Source organism: Lithobates pipiens, unplaced genomic scaffold, assembly GCF_037356315.1.
Source record: "Lithobates pipiens isolate NorthernLeopardFrog02 unplaced genomic scaffold, aLitPip1_a1.2 Scaffold_13, whole genome shotgun sequence".
NCBI classification, from domain to species: domain Eukaryota; kingdom Metazoa; phylum Chordata; class Amphibia; order Anura; family Ranidae; genus Lithobates; species Lithobates pipiens.
In genome coordinates this window covers 437,924,135-437,944,984 of record NW_027507718.1, presented here as the reverse complement: position 1 = coordinate 437,944,984, position 20,850 = coordinate 437,924,135, and the positions used below count along the sequence as shown (strand labels likewise).

The 20,850-nt window shown below is 48.1% G+C and overlaps 1 protein-coding gene across 1 annotated transcript in view; it reads right to left on the bottom strand.

Annotated features, from left to right (window-relative positions):
* SEL1L3 (SEL1L family member 3) overlaps nt 1–20,850 on the bottom strand; it is a 130,282-nt gene that overhangs the window by 90,494 nt on the left and 18,938 nt on the right. Inside the window, exons 3-4 of the mRNA XM_077477681.1 lie at nt 7,021–7,150; nt 175–296 (exon numbers count right to left, since the gene is read on the bottom strand). Of these exons, the coding sequence (XP_077333807.1) occupies nt 175–296; nt 7,021–7,150 (252 nt within the window). The remainder of the gene's footprint in view (nt 1–174; nt 297–7,020; nt 7,151–20,850) is intronic.

Below are 20,850 nucleotides of genomic sequence, written 5' to 3'. Positions count from 1 at the left end.
TCTAGCCACAGGCACTCTGTGATCTGACAGTGATAGCTGCTCATTATGTGCGCAGACAAAGGTATACCAATTTTTACTCTAAAGAACTATTTAAAAGATTTATAAATTGCAACCTAATCTAACCCAATTTCCAGCATTCATTTTCTATATTAATGGAAAATGTAGGTTACTTACCGGTAGGCGTCAGGAAAAGTAGTGGTGTTGTATACATCCTATTACTATCTACATGGTGGATAATCCCACATTCTTTACTTTTACAATAGTCCAACAAATACATCCAGATGGAAAATGTAAACCTGAAAAACAAATGAAATTAATAAATACTATATGGATAATAAAAAAAAAGTGCTAAAAGTCCAACTGTTTATTTTAGAAAGTTTTTTTTATAACAGTTCCGTGTATCTGTTTAGCCCTTTTACGCAGCTGTTTTCTATTGGCTTTTGCACATAGCTGCGTAAAGACCAGTAAACTTGTACTTGGTATGATCCATAAAAAAAGAAAAATCTGTAAGGACTATATTTTACGATGCATGTAAACATTTGAAGTCACCTGCGTCTTGGCAGAAAAAAAGATTGCGTTCTTGCAACAGAAGACCATTTGCGCTGTATTATGTAATTATTGCATACATACAGTGTACAGAGCACTTTTTATGCAGGATTTTTCTGCCAGGTTTTGTCAGCAAGATTCTGTGTAATGGCCGCATTTTCATACAGCCATACGCATGTACCCCAACAGTTCTCTATTTAGTAATACCAATTCTAACTTCTGCTTGAGTTATACCTCTGACTACTATAGTTCTGACTACAGCTTCCACAAAGGCAGGATACAGGCTATTCTACTCAGGCTGTGGCTGTTTTCTAAGGAAAAGGCAATGTAGTCCTGAGCTACTAGTCAGGTCTCAAGGGTTACTCGCCACCAATTGCCCCGCCCAACCCCTACCCTGCCCCGCCCCTAAACCCACCCTAAATTATCTCATGAAATGACACGTTAATGATTTATGCAATTAAGTTATAAAAATATTAACTTTATCCAACTGTTATTAACTGTGTCCCCCATGTGCAGCCTGTGTCCGCCATTTGCAGCCTGTGTCCCCCATGTGCAGCCTGTGTCCCCCATGTGTAGCCTGTGTCCCCCATGTGCAGCCTGCGTCCCCCATGTGCAGCCTGCGTCCCCCATGTGCAGCCTGCGTCCGCCATGTGCAGCCTGCGTCCGCCATGTGCAGCCTGCGTCCGCCATGTGCAGCCTGCGTCCACCATGTGCAGCCTGTGTCCCCCATGTGCAGCCTGTGTCCCCCATGTGCAGCCTGTGTCCCCCATGTGCTGCCTGTGTCCGCCAAGTGCAGCCTGCGTCCGCCATGTGCCATGTGCAGCCTGTGTCCCATGTGAAGCCTGCGTCCACCATATGCAGCCTACCTGTGGAGGGGAAGAGAGGAGAGCCGCTGACTGGATGGTCAGAGCAGGGAACCTTGTCCGAGGAACTTTGATACATGTTACCTGTCCTAGGATTGGACGGGTGATCTGTCTATCAAAATCCCGGAAAAAGAGGAGGGGCTTATGTGACGGCGTGCGGTGTGGGAACACACAGCTATTGAAACGAAAGCTGTGATGTTCCCTGCTCTGATCATCCAGCCGGGGGCTCTCCTCTCTTCCAGGCAGCCCTTCTCGCCAGCCCTCAAAATTCACTCGCAAAATGCGAGTGTCATTTTTTTTGCGAGTGTCATTTTTGAGGGCTGATGTAAGACTTTGCTAAACTAAACAGAAAGCTTAGTTGGGTGGCTTTAAATTAAAGTGGAAGAAACCCCTAACTATATATTTTTCAAAGCAGTGTTCCACCCGCAATTTTTTTTTTTAAAGACAGCAGCTACAAACACTGTAGCTTACCTGTCGAGGGAGCACACGATGTCGCCCCCCCCCCCCCCCGAGGCCGATCCATCCATCCAATCGGGGCCGCAATTCTAATTAAGGGAAACTGGCCGTGGAGCCTTGAGGCTTCACTTGCCCGTTTCCTACTGTGCATGCGTGAGTCAAGCGGCGCTTTGTGATGCGAGTCATTTCCGAGTGTCCCTGGCGCCCACGCACCTCTACCGAATGCGGTACTGCACCACCCATTAGCTTGAATTCTGCTAGTTTTGTGAGACAACACTTGCAAACCGAGTGAGAATTAAAAAAAAAAAAAGTTGCTTGTCTTTCAAAACGCACATTAACCGCGTTACTCGTAAACCAAGGTTCCACTCTATGTACCTACCTAGTTTTAATCCACTCAGGTCTGGTCATGTGATTCCGCAGCTCTGTGTAAGGGAGCGCTCGACAACCACTGTGAAATTCGAGAGTCATGACATGACCCACAGGCTCCCTTAGCCCAGCTATTGTTGGGACTCCCTCATCTCCATGCAGCAGCTGCTCACTGACACAGGGAAGCTTGAGCTGCAGGATCACGTGACCAGACCACATTAGGAATGGCAAGTATTCAGATCTTTTTTTTAGATTAGGTTAGGCAGGATAGGTGGTAAGAGGGGCACTTTTTAAATAATAGTTATAGTTAGGCTTTTCTTCCACTTTGAACCATAAAAAATACTACGGTCCTTACAGTGTAAGTGTGCTGCCTTTAAAAAATCTGGTAGATTCCCTAGGACCTGCCATTTTCAGGGACTGATCTGCCTGTGTACGGGCAGAATGAACTCTAATGTGCACCTATAGAAGCAGATATACTTACTGTACAGTGGAGAGGTGACCCTTGAAGCTTTTAGCAACTGAATGTCCAGGCAGCCGGGGGGATAAAAGTAATTATGCAATAATTCCATACAAATGAATACTGATTAGCCTTGTAGTTTTATCTTTTCATATGCAATCATTGGGGTTCATTTACTAAAAAGAAACAGACTGTGCACGTTGCACGTGAAGTTACTCCTAGGCTTAGTAAATGAGGTGAAGCTTCATTTTACAAAGAATACCCAATCACGTGCAAGGAAAATAAAGAAAACAGCATTTCTGCGTGCACATGATTGGATGATGGAAGTCAGCATGGCTTCTCATTTACTAAGCTCTGGAGCAAATGCAACTGCAATTCCAAAATGCACAGTCTATTTGCTCTAAGTAAATCCACCCCAATGTGTGCCTTATGTGGAAGAATAAGGAGAATCAGATTGTTTCCTACCTGCTGATGATGTATTGCCATCATAATTACTGTAAGGCCGCGTACACACGCGGGGACTGTTCGCCCAACTTTGTCCGTCAAACAGTTTCGGCAAACAGTCCGCTCAAAATTAGCATGGACGGACATGCCCACACACGACGAACGAACAGTTTGCTGAAACCGTGCGCGATGACGTGAACGGCACGTACGACGGGACGAAAAATACGACGTCCTATACACTGCATTATAACTTTCGGCGTGTAAATCCTTTCTGAGCATGCGCGGAACTTAGTTTGACGAACAAGCCTACACACGGGCGGACTGTTCGCTCAAACAAGGTTTCAGCGGACAGTTTTACGGAATTTCCGAAAAACCTTGTTCGTCAAACTGTCCGCTGAAACTGTCCGCTGAAAGCCCACACACGAGCGGACTGTCCGCCCAAACACTGTTCAGCGGACAAAGTTGGGCGAACAGTCCGCCCGTGTGTACGCGGCCTAAGGCTCCGTGTACACTGGACGTTAAAGTAAGTATAAAAACACCAGTAGCTTTGCAGTGAGTCTTTCAACATTTTTTTAATGTTTTTGCAATAGCGTTTATTCGAGTTTTTTTTGCATTTTTCCACGTTTTTCTCTTTAACCACTTGCCTACCAGGCACTTACACCCCCTTCCTGCCCAGGCCATTTTTTCAGATTTCGGCTCTGCAGCACTTTGAATGACAATTGCGCGGTCATGCTACACTGTACTCAAACACATTTTTTATCATTTTCTTCACACAAATAGAGCTTTCTTTTGGTGGTATTTAACCACTTCCCACCCGGCCAATGTATATATACGGCCAGGTGGGAGCCGCCTGCTCCTGATAGGACGTTCAGGAACGTCCTTCAGGAGTAGCGGGATCGCGCGCGCGCCCGCGCAGCGGCGCGATCCCGATGTGCTCGTGTCACCCGGACACGGCACATCTCAGATCGGCAGGAGGGCTCTGTGATTGGCCCTCCTGATCACATGACGGCCGTGTCCAATCACGGCCGTCATGTGATGTAAACAAACAGCCGGTTGCTAGGCAATCGGCTCTCCTCTCCTCACACGGAAGTCATCGCAGAGGAGAGGAGAGCGGATCGCTGCAGCCGGCTGATGATCAGTGAGTATGGGCTGCTTTTCACAGCTTTTTACTCACTGATCATCAGTGTAGTGTCAACACACAACACACCACACAGTACAAACACAGTCCCCACATATGTCCCCAAAACACACATGTCCCAAAACATACATGTCCCCAAATAATAAAAACACATGTCCCTAATAATAAAAACATGTCCCCCACATATGTCCCACTAAAATCACATGTCCCAATGATTATCTGCACACATATGTACGTGATCACCTGCACACATATGTACATGATCATTTGCGTACATATGTCCGTGATCACACAAACCAATTATTATACACTTAACGGAATTTTTTTTACCAAAAACATGTAGCAGAATACATTTTAGCTTAAATTTATGACAAAATTTGATTTTATTGGATTTCTTTTCAAATAGAAAAAAGAAAATATTGTTTTTTTCCCAAATTTCCGCTTTTTTTGCGCTTATATCGCAAAAAAAAAAAACGGAGTCGTGAATAAATACCACCAAAATAAAGCTCTATTTGTGCGAACAAAATGATAACAATTTCATTTGGGTACAGTGTAGCATGACCGCGCAATTGTCACTGAAAGCGCTAGAGCGCTGAAAGCTGAAAATTGGGCTGGGAAGGAAGGGGGTGAAAGTGCCCTGTATTGAAGTGGTTAATCACTGCTGGGTTTTTTGTTTTTTACAAAAAAAAAAATACCAAAAATGATGGGAAAAAAGTTTTTTTTCTTTTTTTCTGTCAGTACATATTGTAACTAAGTAATTTTTCACCTTCACTGATGTGAGCTGATGAGGCAGCACGATGGGCATTGATAGGCTGAACTGGTGGGCATTGATGACGTGGTACTTATGGGCACTGATGAGGCAGCACCGATGAGGAGGCACTGATATGCCACACTTATGGGCACTGATAGGTGGCACTGATAACTGATATGTGGCACTGATAAGCACTGATAGGCGGCACTGATGGGCACTAATAGGCGGCACTGGGGGGGCACTGATAGGCGGCAATGGCAGGCACTGATAGGCAGCACTGGTGGGCATGGATAGGGCATTGATGGGTGGCACTGATGGGCATTGATAGACAGCAGTGATGGGCATTGATGGGCAGCACTGATGGGCAGCACTGATTGCCAGCAATGACTGGCATGGCTAATGGGCACTGATTTGTGGCACTTGTGGGCAGTGAAGGTCCTCTGATTGCTGCCACTAGTGAGCACTGTATGCTGGAATTGGTGGTCACTGTATGCTGGCATTGGTGGGCACTGTATGCTGGCCTTAGTGGGCACTGTATGCTGGCATTAGTGGGCACTGTATTTTACACTTTATTTCTTTATTGTAATCAGGGCACTGATGATCACTGCCATGATTACATCCCTAGATGTCCCCCTGTAAGAAGATGCCGCTGATTGGCTCTCCTCTCTTCACACTCTGTCATGTCCGCTTACCGGCATCTCTGTGTGTACATGTGACCGGCTGTGATTGGACACAGCTGATCACATGGTTAAAGAGCCGCGGAAGCTGCTCTTTACACAGATTGGGGTCGCACTGTGTCCTAGCAACGCGGCACGGCCGCCGCGCTGCGCGCCCCCACGGGCGTGCCAGAGTGCCCGCTCTGGGCCGCTGTCATATGACGGCGTCCCAGAACAAGAGCTGCACCGCCCCGCCGTCATTTGACAGTACGCGAGTGACATGCAGTTAACCTCCTTAGCGGTAATCCCGAGTCTGGCTCGGGTTGGAATTTTAATTACAATAGCGGTAACCCCGAGCCAGACTCGGGCTTGCACCGCTCGATGCAGGGGAGGACACAGGTAACGTTACTTACCTTGTCCCCTGGATCCAGCGATGTCCCCCGCGCTGTGTGATCGAGCCGTCCTGCGCTCGATTCACAGTGCCGAATGCCGCCGAGCTCCGTTCCCTGCGACGTTACGACGCACGGGAGCGGAGAACGGCGGCAAATTCAAAAATGTAAAAAGACACAAAACACACACAGCACTGTAATCTTACAGATTACAGTGCTGTAGTAAAAAATACACACCCCCTTTGTCCCTAGTGGTTTGTGCAGTGCCCTGCATGCACTTTTATATTATAAATACTGTTTTTTACTGCTTGGAATTTGGAGATTGTCCATAGCAACCAAAACATGTCCCTTTTTCATTTTTTTTTGGATTTGATTACATTATTGAATAATTTTTATTATTCTTTATTATATTATAAACTTTATCATACCCGGGATGTCCGCTAGACTCTGGTTTGAACAGATTTAAGAGCGTTATTCCTAAGAATTACAGGACTACAAAATAAAAGCCAGATTTCCATGCAAAATAATTGTACCGCTTTCAGCACCTTATTCCAGACTTAATCATACCGCCAGGGAGGTTAATATTTTTTTCAATGGATCAAAAACATAAAAAAATGCTGGTGAGCCATGTTTTTGAGCGTTTCTCGAAGTTTATCAGCGTTTATGAGTTTTTGCTGTTTTTTGTTGTAAGAAAAACGACTCCTAAATGCAATTTTATGGCGTTCAGAAAACAGCCCTTAAACTTCACTGCTGATGAACGTTCAAAAACATCCATGTGTGCATGGACACATAGGATAACATAGAGTGGAGTCTATGTGCTGTTTAAAAGAAAAAAAACGCCCAAACTCCATAAAAACGGACGTTTATGCGCTCCCATGTGCATGGAGCCTCAGAGAGGCGCAGAACCTTTAGAGAGAAAAAAAAAAAAGAGTATTCAGAGTGATGGGATCTCACATTGGGTAATGTTTAACAAGCTGGCGTCTTCTCTTCTCCAGATCTATGTTATTAAATGGCTCAAATTTCTTGATAAGGCTGCTGTATTCATTGCTCAATGCAAGTGGGGAAGAAAGCAGGGTTGACTCATCTATAAAGAGAAGGGAAGGGTTGGTATTATTGCAGTGAACACAACACAACATTTCTGCAGGCAAACATTAAATGACAACTCTATGGAAAGTACAAAAAAACAGTATAGCCTCTTTTCAATCAGGTCCACCATATGCACGTCCGTTTACATCCACTTACATCCACTTACCTCCAAGTCCATACAGACCTGAAAAAATGATTTAACCACTTAAGGACCGAGCCTTTTTTTTTTCTTTACACTTGTTGTTTACAAGTTAAAATCATTTTTTTCTGCTAGAAAATTACTTAGAACCCCAAACATTATATTTTTTTTTTCTAACACCCTAGAGAATAAAATGGCGGTCGTTGCAATACTTTCTGTCACACTGTATTTGTGCAGTGGTCTTACAAGCGCTTTTTTTTTGGAAAAAAAATACACCTTTGAATGAAAAAAAAAGTTAGCCCAATTTTTTTTTAGATTTTGAAAGATAATGTTATACAGAGTAAAATGATACCCAACATGTCGCGCTTCAAAATTGCACCCGCTCATGGAATGGCGACAAACTTTTACCCTTAAAAATCTCCATAGGCGATGTTTAAAAATTTCTACAGGCTACCAGTTTTGAGTTATAGAGGAGCCATGGAGCCGAAGGGGGACCATCTTCCCCTCAGTTGGCAGCCAGGCATTCACAGGAGAGGACAATATCATCTCCACCGCTACCTGCGGGTCCAGTAAGCAGCGGAGATGACCGCTTTTATCTTAAAGAGAGACCACTTTTATCTTAAAGAGATACGCATGGCGTTCCCAAAAATACCAAGGTGATGGCAGCTAGCTGCTGCCATAACACCGGTATTTAGTGCCAAAGTACCGATGTACTGGTACGACGTTTTGCACAAAGTGCTTAAAGAACTGTGTCATTTTCTGTATCTTGACCTAAATGTGATGGATTGGAGGTAGCCTGACATAAACAAATGCAAATCTGTACTCACCCTGCTGTCTATAGATCCTACACGGGTCCAGATACATCCTTTGTCTTAGTCTGTAGGGTTCAATATTGAGTTGTTCCACCCATTACAGCTATAACAGCTTCAACTCTTCTGGGAAGGCTGTCCACAAGGTTTAGGAGTGTGTCTATGGGAATTCTTGACCATTCTTCCAGAGGAGCATTTGTGTGGTCAGGCATTGATGTTGGATGAGAAGGTCCGTCTCACAGTCTCCTCTCTAATTTATCCCAAAGGTGTTCTATCAGGTTGAGGTCAGGACTCTCTGCAGGCCAGTCAAGTTCCTCCACCCCAAACTTGTTTATCCATGTCTTTATGGACCTTGCTTTGTGCACTGGTGCCCAGTCACGTTGGAACAGGAAGAGGTAAAAAAACCCTGGTACCGCATTTTTGCCACGTTTAGCATGTGGAGTTTATTCGTTTCATTGGCCAGAGTACCATGGGGTTGATTTACTAAAAGCAACTAGACTGTGCACTCTGCAAGAGCAGTTGCTCCAGCAGGGAAAGAAAATCCATCAGTTCCCTTAGAAAAAGCATCACACTGGGGTTGATTTACTAAAGGAAACTAGACTATGCACTTTGCAAAGTGCAATTGCTCTGAGCTTAGTAAATGTGATAAGGCATCACTTTCCAAAGAATACCAAATCACATCCAATGAAATAATAAAAAAAAAAAACAGGATTTTTGCTTGCACATGATTGGATGATGGAAGTCAGCAGAGCTTCTGCTCATTTACTAAGCTCTGAAGCAACTGCTCTTGCAGAATGCAACTGCACTTTGCAAACTGGACAGTCAATTTGTCTTTAGTAAATAAAACCCAATATGTACACACAAACACTGGCTAGGCACACATTTAACCCTTTGATCGCCCTATATGTTTAACCCCTTCCCAGCCAGTGTCATTAGTACAGTGACAGTGTATATTTTAGCACTGACTATATTAGTGTCACTGGTTCCCACAAAGTGTCAAAAGTGACCCAGCATGCACGGCGGAGCCTGCAGTAGGTGGGCAACCTTCATTGACAGTAGAGCATTTTTTTTTCCATTTTTTCGGGTCTGTCTGTGGCAGCAGGTGGCGGATCTACATCGGGGGATATTGTTTGTTTGTTTTTTTATAAAGGAATTGTCAAAAACCTGTCTACTATGTTTATTTATTTTTGAAATTTTTTTGGTAAATGGGTAGGGGTACAATGTGCTTATTCACATGGGGGGGGGGGGGGCTGGGATCTGGGCGCCACCGGCCCCAAAGTACCTCCCCCCATGTTGAGGGAGGGCATGTGGCATGTTCAGGAGGGGAAATTTCCTGGCCTGCCAGGCTACATGCTCAGATAAGGGTCCGGTGTGGATCTTTGGGGGGACTCCACAATGCTTTTTTCTTTATTTTTATTTTCTCTTATATTCACCGACCGACACAGCTCCTCTCTGTAACTAAATGGGTTGTATAGCCTGCCATTAGGAGAACTAGGCAAAATTGTTACACAATACACAGAACTTTTAATCCTGCCCCAGGGGGGTGGACCCCGTGCTATCAACCCTCCTCACTGCTCCCAGCAGCTTCAGTTTTTATTTAGCCTAGTAAGGAGAATGACCTAGGACCCTTGCGGGCCCTCTCGGTCCATGTTTTTGCTGCAGGTTTGATGTTTTTTGCGCAAGATGAAAGATCCTGGGATCTTCTATCAACTGCCGGCGAGTGTGAGCAGGCCGCAGCTAAGACTCGGCAGGTCACGACATGCCTCAGCTCTAGAGGTGGTTGGTGAGCTTCAATGCTCCGGGGTATACATATGACCGGCCTACTGCTGTCTGGATCACAGTTTACGGGGCCAACAGCTACCCTGTAACTGCGCAGGAGTAGGTCTGATGGAATGTCTCCCAGCTCTTCAGGACTGATAAGTACGGCTCTCCCTGCCTCGGTGGGGTGAGCAGCTGGCCATTCCCTGGGGGGTGTCGATTCGGGGGCCACCTCACCTCCCTATCTTCTTTCCCTAAGTATCCCCCCATGCGGCAGCAGCAGGAGGGAGGGACCTTCACTGTCCTAAGTCCCCTTGCAGGTGGCAGACAGGCTAGGGTGAGCATGGCTTTAGAAACTTGTGTTTCTTCCCCCGAAATCCAGGCTATAGCAACCGGGTCACCTGCGAATGGCGCGGTGCGCATGGACACCCTGACGGCGGTCCTTGACTCCTATGTTGCTAAGATAGAGGCGACATGTGGAAGGAAAAGTGCACGTAAGAGGCCCCTGCCCCCCCCCCCCCCATCCTCTGGGGAGAGCTCCGATGCAGACTCGGGCCCTGCTGCGGCTGGTGACCCCTGCTCTGACCTATCAGATGTGGCTGACCAGGACCATTCGGACAGTGAGGATGATTCCCCATCCGGGTCCGGGTGCGACAAAGCGCTTGTTGGAGCACTCATCACAGCTGTGCATGATACCCTGAAGATTCTGCTGATGTACCGGTCCCTTCTGGGTCCCACAAGCCAGCACGTTCACCTAAGGTGTTCCTGTAATGGACTTATTTTGACAAATTCCTCTACAGGGAATGGGGTTGCCACAACTGATCTTTTTTCGGTCCCCAAAAATTTGACGGTGCGTTACCCCTTTGAGGACAGCCTTCTCAAAAAGTGGTCGACTCCCCCGGTCGTAGACCCCCCAGTATCTAGGTTAAATAAAGTAACCACGATCCCGGTTGAGAGGACTCCTGCATTCAAGGATCTCGCGGATAGGAAGGCCGAGGCGGTGGCTCATTCCTTATTTACGATTGTGGGGTCAGCCGTTCGACCTGTACTGGCTTCCACACTGGTGTCTTAGACACCGACTGAGTGGGCAAAGCGTTTGCACCACGAATTGGGAGAGCAACAGGCCTCCCCTGTCTGCTTGGAACTAGCAGACCAACTAGTGCAAGGCCTCAAGTACGACGGACGGTCACAAGCCTCCCTGGAACCGCAAGCCTAACAGGCCTGCAACCAAAAGTGCTACTGCATGAAGGTTTGCCCCCACCCACTTATCGGGTGGGAGGTCGTCTTCGGGAGTTTGCAGCCCGGTAGACCTCCCGGTTATCCGACCAACCAGATTCTTCCCCTCCAGCATACCCGTGTCCCCGGTTCGCCGGGAGGCCATGTTCGGAGCAGTAAGGGACTTTCTGAATCAGGGGATGATTGTACCGGTTCTGTAATCGGAACGCTTCCAGGGGTTCTACTCAAATCTGTTTGTGGTTCCCAAGAAGGAAGGGGTACGTCCAATCTTGGACTTAAAAGCCCTCAATCACTTTGTAAAGGTGCAGAGGTTCAGAATGGAATCAGTTCGCTCAGTTGTCACTGCACTCCATCAAGGGGACTTCCTGGTGTCCTTGGACATCCAGGATGCTTACCTGCACATACCCATTTGCCTTCGGCATCAAAAAGTTCTGCGTTTTGCAGTAGGGGAAGCCCACTACCAGTTTGTGGCTCTTCCTTTTGGCCTGGCATCAGCCTCCCCGAGTCTTTACCAAAGTACTGGCTCCAGTATTGGCGTTTCATGAGGCAGCGCGGGATCACGATCATGGGTTACCTAGACGATCTCCTCCTGAGAGCATTTTCCGCCTCAGAATTAGAGGAGGATGTGGCGATCACCATGCAGACTCTGCAAGAATTTGGGTGGCTGTTGAACCTAAAAAAGTCGGTGGTTGTACCAACTCAGTGTCTGGAGTACCTGGGGTTGCTGTTGGACTCCAGGGAAGCGAGGGTTCTTCTCCCCTCAGACAAATTGCTGACTCTCAGGTCTGCGGTCAATCTGCTGATGAACTGCAAGTGGTCGTCGCTCTACTTTTGCATGCGAGTGCTGGGGCTCATGGTGGCCTCTTTTGAGGCAGTACCTTATGCCCAGTTCCACACCCGAGTCCTGCAGAAGGAGATATTGACAAAATGGGACAAATCTATGCTGTCCCTGGATCAGCAGATCCAGGTGAGCCAACCAGTCAGGGATTCCCTGATCTGGTGCTTGAGGTCCCCGGTGATTCAGTCAGGAAAATCGTTTCTTCCTCTGAACTGGACGGTGATCACTACAGACGCCAGTCTGTCCAGCTGGGGTGGAGTGATGGGGATTCAGTCGGCTCAGGGCCTCTGGTCGACGGAGGAATCCAAGCTGCCAATCAATTTGCTCGAGTTGAGAGCGATCAGGCTTTGCCTCCACAGGTGGTCGACGTGTCTTCAAGGGCGTCTGACCAGGATACAGTCAGACAATGCCACGGCTGTGGCGTACATAAATCACCAAGGGGGGACAAGAAGCTCAGCCGCTGCTCGGGAGGTCACTCACATACTTCAGTGGGCAGAGCAACACGTTCTGGCCCTGTCAGCCATTTACATCCCGAGGTGGAAAATTGTCAGGCGGACTAATTGAGTCGTCAGATGCTGGACCCAGGAGAATGGGCGTTGCATCAGGAGATATTCCAGCTGCTTTGCCTGAAATGGGGCACACCAGAAGTGGATCTCTTGGCCTCCCATCTCAATCGGAAGGTGCAGAGATTCGTGTCCAGGACAAAGGATCCGTGGGCAGACGCGTCAGACGCACTGGTGGCTCCGTGGGATCAGTACCAACTGATATACGCCTTTCCTCCACTAAAACTGAGTGGAAGCAGAGGGGATTCCAGTAATCCTGGTTGCCCCAGATTGGCCTCAGCGGCCCTGGTACGCAGACCTGGTGCGTCTGGTGGCAGATGCTCCCTGGCGACTGCCACTGCGGGAGGACCTCCTATCTCAAGGTCCAATCTTTTACCCTGCTTTACCATCGCTTGCTTTAACGGCATGGCTATTGAGTGCCAGGTGCTAAAGATCCGGGATCTGTCGGACTCGGTGATTCCAACTATGCTGAGGGCGCGGAAATCTTCTTCAGGGAAGATATACCATCATACCTGGAAGGCCTACATCTCCATGTGTGAGGAGAAAGGGTGGCATCCGCGCTCCTTTTCTATATCGAGGATCCTGCTGTTTCTTAACTAGTAGCTGACCGCCGGCCGTCAAATGACGGCCAGGCGGCGCAGCTATTGTGGCGGGAGGCCGTCATATGACGGCCTCCCGTTTAAACAGGGAATGTGCGCGATCGTGCGCGCGCATCCCTGTTTCTTCGGTGGCGGCGTGTCACGGAGACACCGCTCGCCACCGAAGGGGGTGAACAGCCATTCGTTATGGCTGTTTACCACGTGATCGGCCGTGATGAAGTCACGGCCGATCACAGATGGTAACACCCCGAACGTGCACGGCGCATGCGCGCGATCGTGAGCGCGCTGCGCGTGCACGTCGGTGGCGGCGTGTTCCCCGGGAACACTGCTCGTCACCGACGCTGGTAAACAGCCATTGGCCGGCTGTTTACCCACGTGATCGGCTGTGATCCTTTCACAGCCGATCACTCAAATGTAAACAAACCGCGGTAACGGTATGTTACCGGGTTCTCCTCCTCACACACCGATCGTGTGTGAGGAGGAGATTGCGGTAACATCTCGTTACCGCATACAGTGTACACCAAACATACTGATTGCCCCCCCCCAATAAAGAGGACCTGTCACCACCCCTCATAGTACCTGTCAATCACAGTCCATCAGAGTACCTGTCACAGCCCATCAGAGTATTTGAGTACCTGTCACAGCCCATCAGAGTATTTGAGTACCTGTCACGGCCCATCAGAGTACCCGAGTACCTGTCCCGGCCCATCAGAGTACCCGAGTACCTGTCCCGGCCCATCAGAGTACCAGAGTACCTGTCCCGGCCCATCAGAGTACCAGAGTACCTGTCCCGGCCCATCAGAGTACCCGAGTACCCGTCCCGGCCCATCAGAGTACCCGAGTACCCATCTCGGCCCATCAGAGTACCCGAGTACCCGTCCCGGCCCATCAGAGTACCCGAGTACCCGTCCCGGCCCATCAGAGTACCCGAGTACCCATCCCGGCCCATCAGAGTACCCGAGTACCTGTCCCGGCACATCAGAGTACCCGAGTACCTGTCCCGGCACATCAGAGTACCCGAGTACCTGTCCCGGCACATCAGAGTACCCGAGTACCTGTCCCGGCACATTTTGTGTACCCGAGTACCTGTCACGGCACATCAGGGTACCCGAGTACCTGTCACGGCACATCAGGGTACCCGAGTACCTGTCCCGGCTCATCAGAGTACCCGAGTACCTGTCCCGGCCCATCAGGGTACCCGAGTACCTGTCCCAGCCCATCAGAGTACCCGAGTACCTGTCCCGGCCCATCAGAGTACCCGAGTACCTGTCATGGCACATCAGAGTATCCGAGTACCTGTCACTGCACATCAGAGTACCCGAGTACCTGTCACGGCACATCAGGGTACCCGAGTACCTGTCACGGCACATCAGGGTACCCGAGTACCTGTCACGGCACATCAGGGTACCCGAGTACCTGTCACGGCACATCAGGGTACCCGAGTACCTGTCACGGCCCATCAGGGTACCCGAGTACCTGTCACAGTCCATTAGAGTACCAAGTACCTGTCACAGTCCATCAGGGTACCCGAGTACCTGTCACAGCCCATCTGAGTACCCGAGTACCTGTCACAGTCCATCAGGGTACCCGAGTACCTGTCACAGTCCATTAGAGTACCGAGTACCTGTCACAGTCCATTAGAGTACCGAGTACCTGTCACAGTCCATTAGAGTACCGAGTACCTGTCACAGTCCATCAGGGTACCCGAGTACCTGTCACAGTCCATCAGGGTACCCGAGTACCTGTCACAGTCCATCTGAGTACCCGAGTACCTGTTCCAGTCCATCTGTGTACCAGAGTACCTGTCACAGTCCATCTGAGTACCCGAGTACCTGTCACAGTCCATCTGAGTACCCGAGTACCTGTCACAGTCCATATGAGTACCTGTCACCGCCCTTCAGAGTACCCAAATACCAGTCACCAAACCATCAGAGTACTTGTCACCAGGCCATCAGAGTACCTGAGTACTTGTCACCAGGCCATCAGAGTACCTGAGTACTTGTCACCAGGCCATCAGAGTACCTGAGTACTTGTCACCAGGCCATCAGAGTACCTGAGTACTTGTCACCAGGCCATCAGAGTACCCGAGTACCTGTCACCAGGCCATCAGAGTACGCGAGTACCTGTCACCAGGCCATCGGAGTACCCGAGTACCTATCACCAGGCCATCGGAGTACCCGAGTACCTATCACCAGGCCATCAGAGTACCCGAGTACCTATTTGCAGCCCATGTCTCATAGAATATACGTTGGGGTGTTTGCTTTCCAAAATGGGGTCATTTTGTGGGTAATTGCACTGTCCTGGTGGTCCAGGACCTTCAAAAGTGTGATGGGTAGGAATGAAATAAGATGTGTCATTTATGCTCCTAGAACGCCTGAACGTACTACTTCAATGTTCGGCCTCTCTATGTGGCCAGGCTGTGTAAAAGTCACACACATGTGGTATTGCCGTACTCGGGAGGAGTAGCAAAATGTATTTTGGGGTGTAATTTTTGCTATATACATGCTATGTGTTAGAAATATCTTATAAATTGACAATTTTGTGTAAAAAAAAATGCGTTTTAATTTTTTTCCACATATTCCAAAAACTTCTGGAAAATAAATAACCATTCAAAAGACTCATTATGCCTCACAGATTATACGTTGGGGTGTTTGCTTTCTAAAATGGGGTCATTTTATGGGAAATTCCATTGTCCTGGTACTCCAGGGACTTCAAAAGTGTAATAGGTGGTTGAGAAATGAGATGCGTCATTTTTGCTCGTAGAACGTCTGAAGGTACTACATCAATGTTGGGCCTCTGTATGTGGCGAGGCTGTGTAAAAGTCTCACACATGTGGTATCGCCGTACTCGGGAAGAGTAGCGGAATGTATTTTGGGGTGTAATTTGTTGTATGCATATGCTGTGTGTGAGAAATAACCTGATAATATGACAATTTAGTAAAAAAAAATAAAAAAAAATAAAAAATCTTCATTTTGCAAAGAATTGTGGGAAAAAATGACAACTTAAAAAAACTCACCATGCTACTTACTTAATACCTTGGGATGTCTACTTTGTAAAAAGGGGTCATTTGGGGGGTATTTGTACTTTCCTGACTTGTTAGTGTCTCAAGAAATGAGATACACCTGATGTACTGAAGGCCTGATCAGAAGTGATCAATTTTCAGTGATTGGCACCATAGTTTGTAGACTCTATAACTTTCACAAAGACCAAATAATATATACTAATGTGGGTTATTTGTACCAAAGATATGTAGCAGTATAAATTTTGGCCAAAATTTATGAAGAAAAATTACTAATTAGCAATAATTTATGACAGAAACTAAGAAAAAGGCATTTTTTTCACAAAATTTACGTTTTATTTTATTTATAGCACAAAAAATAAAAACCCCACTAGTGATTAAATACCACTAAAAGAAAGCTCTATTTGTGTGGAAAAAAGGACGCAAGTTTCATATGGGTACAGTGTTACATGACTGAGTAATTGTCATTCAAACTGTGAGAGCGCTGAAAGCTGAAAATTGGTCTGGTCAGGAAGGGGGTGTAACTGCACTGTACTGAGGTGGTTAAGCATGGAGTAGACCAGAAATTGGCGTTGAGCACCATTAGGGGCAAATTTCAGCCCTGGCTGTCTTTTTTCAGCGACCCCTGGCGTCTCACTCATTAGTGAGTACCTTTGTTCAAGGGGTACGACATGTAGTCCCTCTGGTGCGTCCTCCGTTACCCCCATGGGATTTGAACCTGGTGTTGTCGGCGTTTAAGAAGCCACCGTTTGAGAAGATCAGGGAGATTCCCCTGTTGACCCTTTCACAGAAGGTGGTCTTTCTAGTGGCCATCACATTGGCCAGGAGGGTTTCGGAATTGGCGGCCTTGTCCTGCAAGTCGCCTTATCTGATCATCCACAGGGATAAGGTGGTGTTGTGTCCGCAACCTTCCTTTCTACCAAAGGTGGTTTCGGCTTTTCATATCAATGAGGACATTGTATTACCATTGTTGTGTTCTAAGCCGAAGCACCCCAAAGAGGTGGCCCTTCACGCTCTCGATGTGGTTAGGGATCTAAAGGTGTACTTGTGTGCCACAGCTCCCTTTCGGAAGTCAGATTCACTGTTTGTTTCAGTGGCTGGTCCTATGAAAGGCATGGAGGTCTCGTCGGCCACCATTTCCAGGTGGATCAGACAGATTGTAGTCCAAGCCTACGCCTTGAAGGGGCAGGTGCCCCCCTTTCCAGTCACGGCCCATTTTACAAGAGCAATCGGAATGTCTTGGGCCTTCCGACACCAAGCGTCGGTCGCTCAGGTGTGTAAGGCGGCGACCTGGTTGTCTGTCCATACGTTTACCAAGTTCTACAGGGTAGACGTCAGTGCATCAGCTGATGCTTGTTTTGGTAGTTGCAATTGAATTTTTTCCTGGTTTTTCGATAAAAACGCAGTACTGTTTTTTGTTAAATGCACTGTTGCATTACTTATGCAATGTTGCTGTTTTGGGGATCACTCCTGTTGAGGATGCCCGGTTATATGGTGGAGGTTTTCCACACACTGCTGTTTTTTGTGGGTTTGGTTTCACTAGTTCCCACTTGCCATGGTGGATGAAGTTGTTTATGCTGTTTTTTCCCACCCCTCGTTTGGTACTGCTTGGGGACATCCCATTTAGTTACAGAGAGGAGCTGTGTCGGTCGGTGAATATAAGAGAAAATAGGATTTTTGTACTCACTGTAAAATCCTTTTTCTCTGTAATTCACCGAACAACACAGCTCCCACCCCTCCTTTTTCCTACGTTTTTCTGCTGGTTGACGTACTGAAGCTGCTGGGAGGGGTCCGCCCCCCTGGGGCAGGATTAACCGTCCCCCTGGGGTGGGATTAAAAGTTCTGTGCATTGTGTAACAATTTTGCCTAGTTCTCCTAATGGCAGGCTATACAACCCATTTAGTTACAGAGAGGAGCTGTGTCGGTCGGTGAATTACAGAGAAAAGGATTTTACAGTGAGTACAAAAAATCCTATTTTTTTTTATAACCGGGTGTAGGCAATTGCAATTGCGAGTCAATTCAAATGTCATTTCACTTGTTTTTTTTTTTCTTGAGAAATTTCATTTTTGCTGCAGCTGGTCCTATACATGCTACAGATGTGCCACTTTACAGGCAGACTAAACATCATTAAAATCACAGCTCCTTTAAAAACAATCATTTAAAAAAAAATTTTGCATTGATACATGTACCCAAGGGCAGTATGTGGACCCCCATACCCTTTTTATGGCCAATTACTTGCATATAAGCCTTCAAAATGGGGACATTTGATTTCTCATGTTTGGCTCCCATAGACTTCAATAGAGTTTGCGGTTTAGGGCAGAACATTTCCTCTGTCGGCCCACCTCTAGATATCAATTATGGGATGTACATTGTACACAAGGCTTCATTTGAACTATTTTTGATGTTAGCTATCATCTTGTCTTATAAAAATACAAAAGTTTATCTTATCATGATCATGACCGGCAAGATAATTTCTACGTATGTGCGTCACCCATCATATCTCTCCTCCCTGGTGACAAGTGGTCTCCAATCAACTCAAATCATCTCCAAACTAATCGTATTGAGATTACAGAGAGAAGACAGTGTGATGTGTGATGATCTTCTGGAATCTCAGCTATGAGGACTTTTCTGTGACATTGCCTACTGTTGTTTCTTTACCTATGTCAGCTTTAACATATGTCTTATATGATTAATGTCACAGCAAACAAGGAAATGAATGTTACACATCAGAACAGTGTAGGGATGGCATCATGACAAACCATCTGCTTTTACTTCCTTTCACTGCTTTGCACGTAGACAACTACTTCTACAAAATTGTGGGATTTTTGAAGACCTAAATGTCAATAAAATAATTTTCCAAGATTTCATTTTTTAGATCTGGACAGAGGCTGGGAGTGTTCAAATTACTTACTTCTGTTCTTGCCTAATATGAGTAAGGTATATTGTAGGTTATGGCATGAAGGTGAAAGTGGAGAGCGGAAAAACTAGCCTGAAATGGAACATTAAGAAAACTAAGATCATGGCAACTGGTCCCATCACTCCTTGGCAAATAGAAGGAAAAGAAATGGAAATAGTGACAGATTTTATCTTCCTGGGCTCCAAGATCATGGCAGATGGTGGCCGTAGCCATGAAATTAAGAAACGCTTGCTTCTTGGGAGGAAAGCAATGGCAAACCTAGACAACATTATAAAAAGCAGAGGCCTCACCTTACCGACAAAGTGCCGTATAGTCAAAGTTATGGTCATGGGCGTCCGCAGAACTTTTTCCAGGGGGGGGGGCATCATTTTAAGGCCGCTCATGCGCCGCCCCTTTTCGACAATCTCATTAAAATCTTTCCACTGGTAATACATATGTGTTATATAACAGATAATTCATCTTCACTTTGTATTGGAAGTTACTCTGGAGGGCACTGAGATGGTGGCTAGAGAAGGATGGGGAGAGCAGGAGAGTGTGGTGGTGGAGGAGAGCACTGGGGGGGGGGGGCAGGAGAGTGTGGTGGTGGAGGAGGGCACTGGGGGGGCAGGAGAGTGTGGTGGTGGAGAAGAGCACTGGGAGGGGCAAGAGAGTGTGGTGGTGGAGGAGAGCACTGGGGGGGGGGGGGGCAGGAGAGTGTGGTGGTGGAGGAGAGCACTAGGGGGGGGCAGGAGAGTGTGGTGGAGGAGGAGAGCACTGGGGGGGGCAGGAGAGTGTGGTGGTGGAGGAGAGTACTGGGGGGGGGCAGGAGAGTGTGGTGGAGGGGGAGAACACTGGGGGGGGGGGCAGGAGAGTGTGGTGGTGGAGGAGAGCACTGGGGGGGGGGGCAGGAGACTGTGGTGGTGGAGGAGAGCACTGAGGGGGGGGGGACAGGAGAGTGTGGTGGTGGAGGAGAGCACTGGGGGGGGACAGGAGAGTGTGGTGGTGGTGGAGGAGAGCACTGGGGGGGGCAGGAGAGTGTGGTGGTGGTGGAGGAGAGCACTGGGGGGGGGGGGGACAGGAGAGTGTGGTGGTGGAGGAGAGCACTGGGGGGGGGCAGGAGAGTGTGGTGGTGGAGGAGAGCACTGGGGGGGGGGGCAGGAGAGTGTGGTGGTGGAGGAGAGTAATGGGGGGGCAGGAGAGTGTGCTGGTGGAGGAGAGCACTGGTGGGGGCAGGAGAGTGTGGTGGTGGAGGAGAGCACTGGTGGGGGCAGGAGAGTGTGGTGGTGGAGGAGAGCACTGGTGGGGGCAGGAGAGTGTGGTGGTGGAGGAGAGCAATGGGGGGGCAAGAGATCCTCCTATCCAGGCACTGTGGCACACAGGGCGGGCTGTATCTGCAGCATCTCCTCCTATGGATAAAAGCGATAGCTGGCTGTGTACGGCGGCCGCTCTGTAGCACGGCCCCACCAGACCGGCTTGTGTGATAGGCGGAACGTTGATTCTCTCTACTATGACACAAGCAGGTCTGGGGGGGGGCGGGGCCATGTTACAGAGCGGCCGCCGAATACAGAGGCAGCCAGCTCTGTGATCCAGAGGAGAGAGCAGAGGATGCAGCTGCCGGCGGACTCAGTGAAAAAAAATGCAGCATGGCGGCAACACCTTGGGGATTCCAGGGGGGGGCACTTGACCCCCCTTGCCCCCTGCTGCGGACATCCATGGTTATGGTATTCCCTGTAGTAACCTATGGCTGTGAAAGATGGACCATAATGAAGGCTGAATGCCGAAGAATTGATGCTTTTGAACTATGGTGTTAGAGAAGACTCTTGAAAGTCCCTTGGATGGCA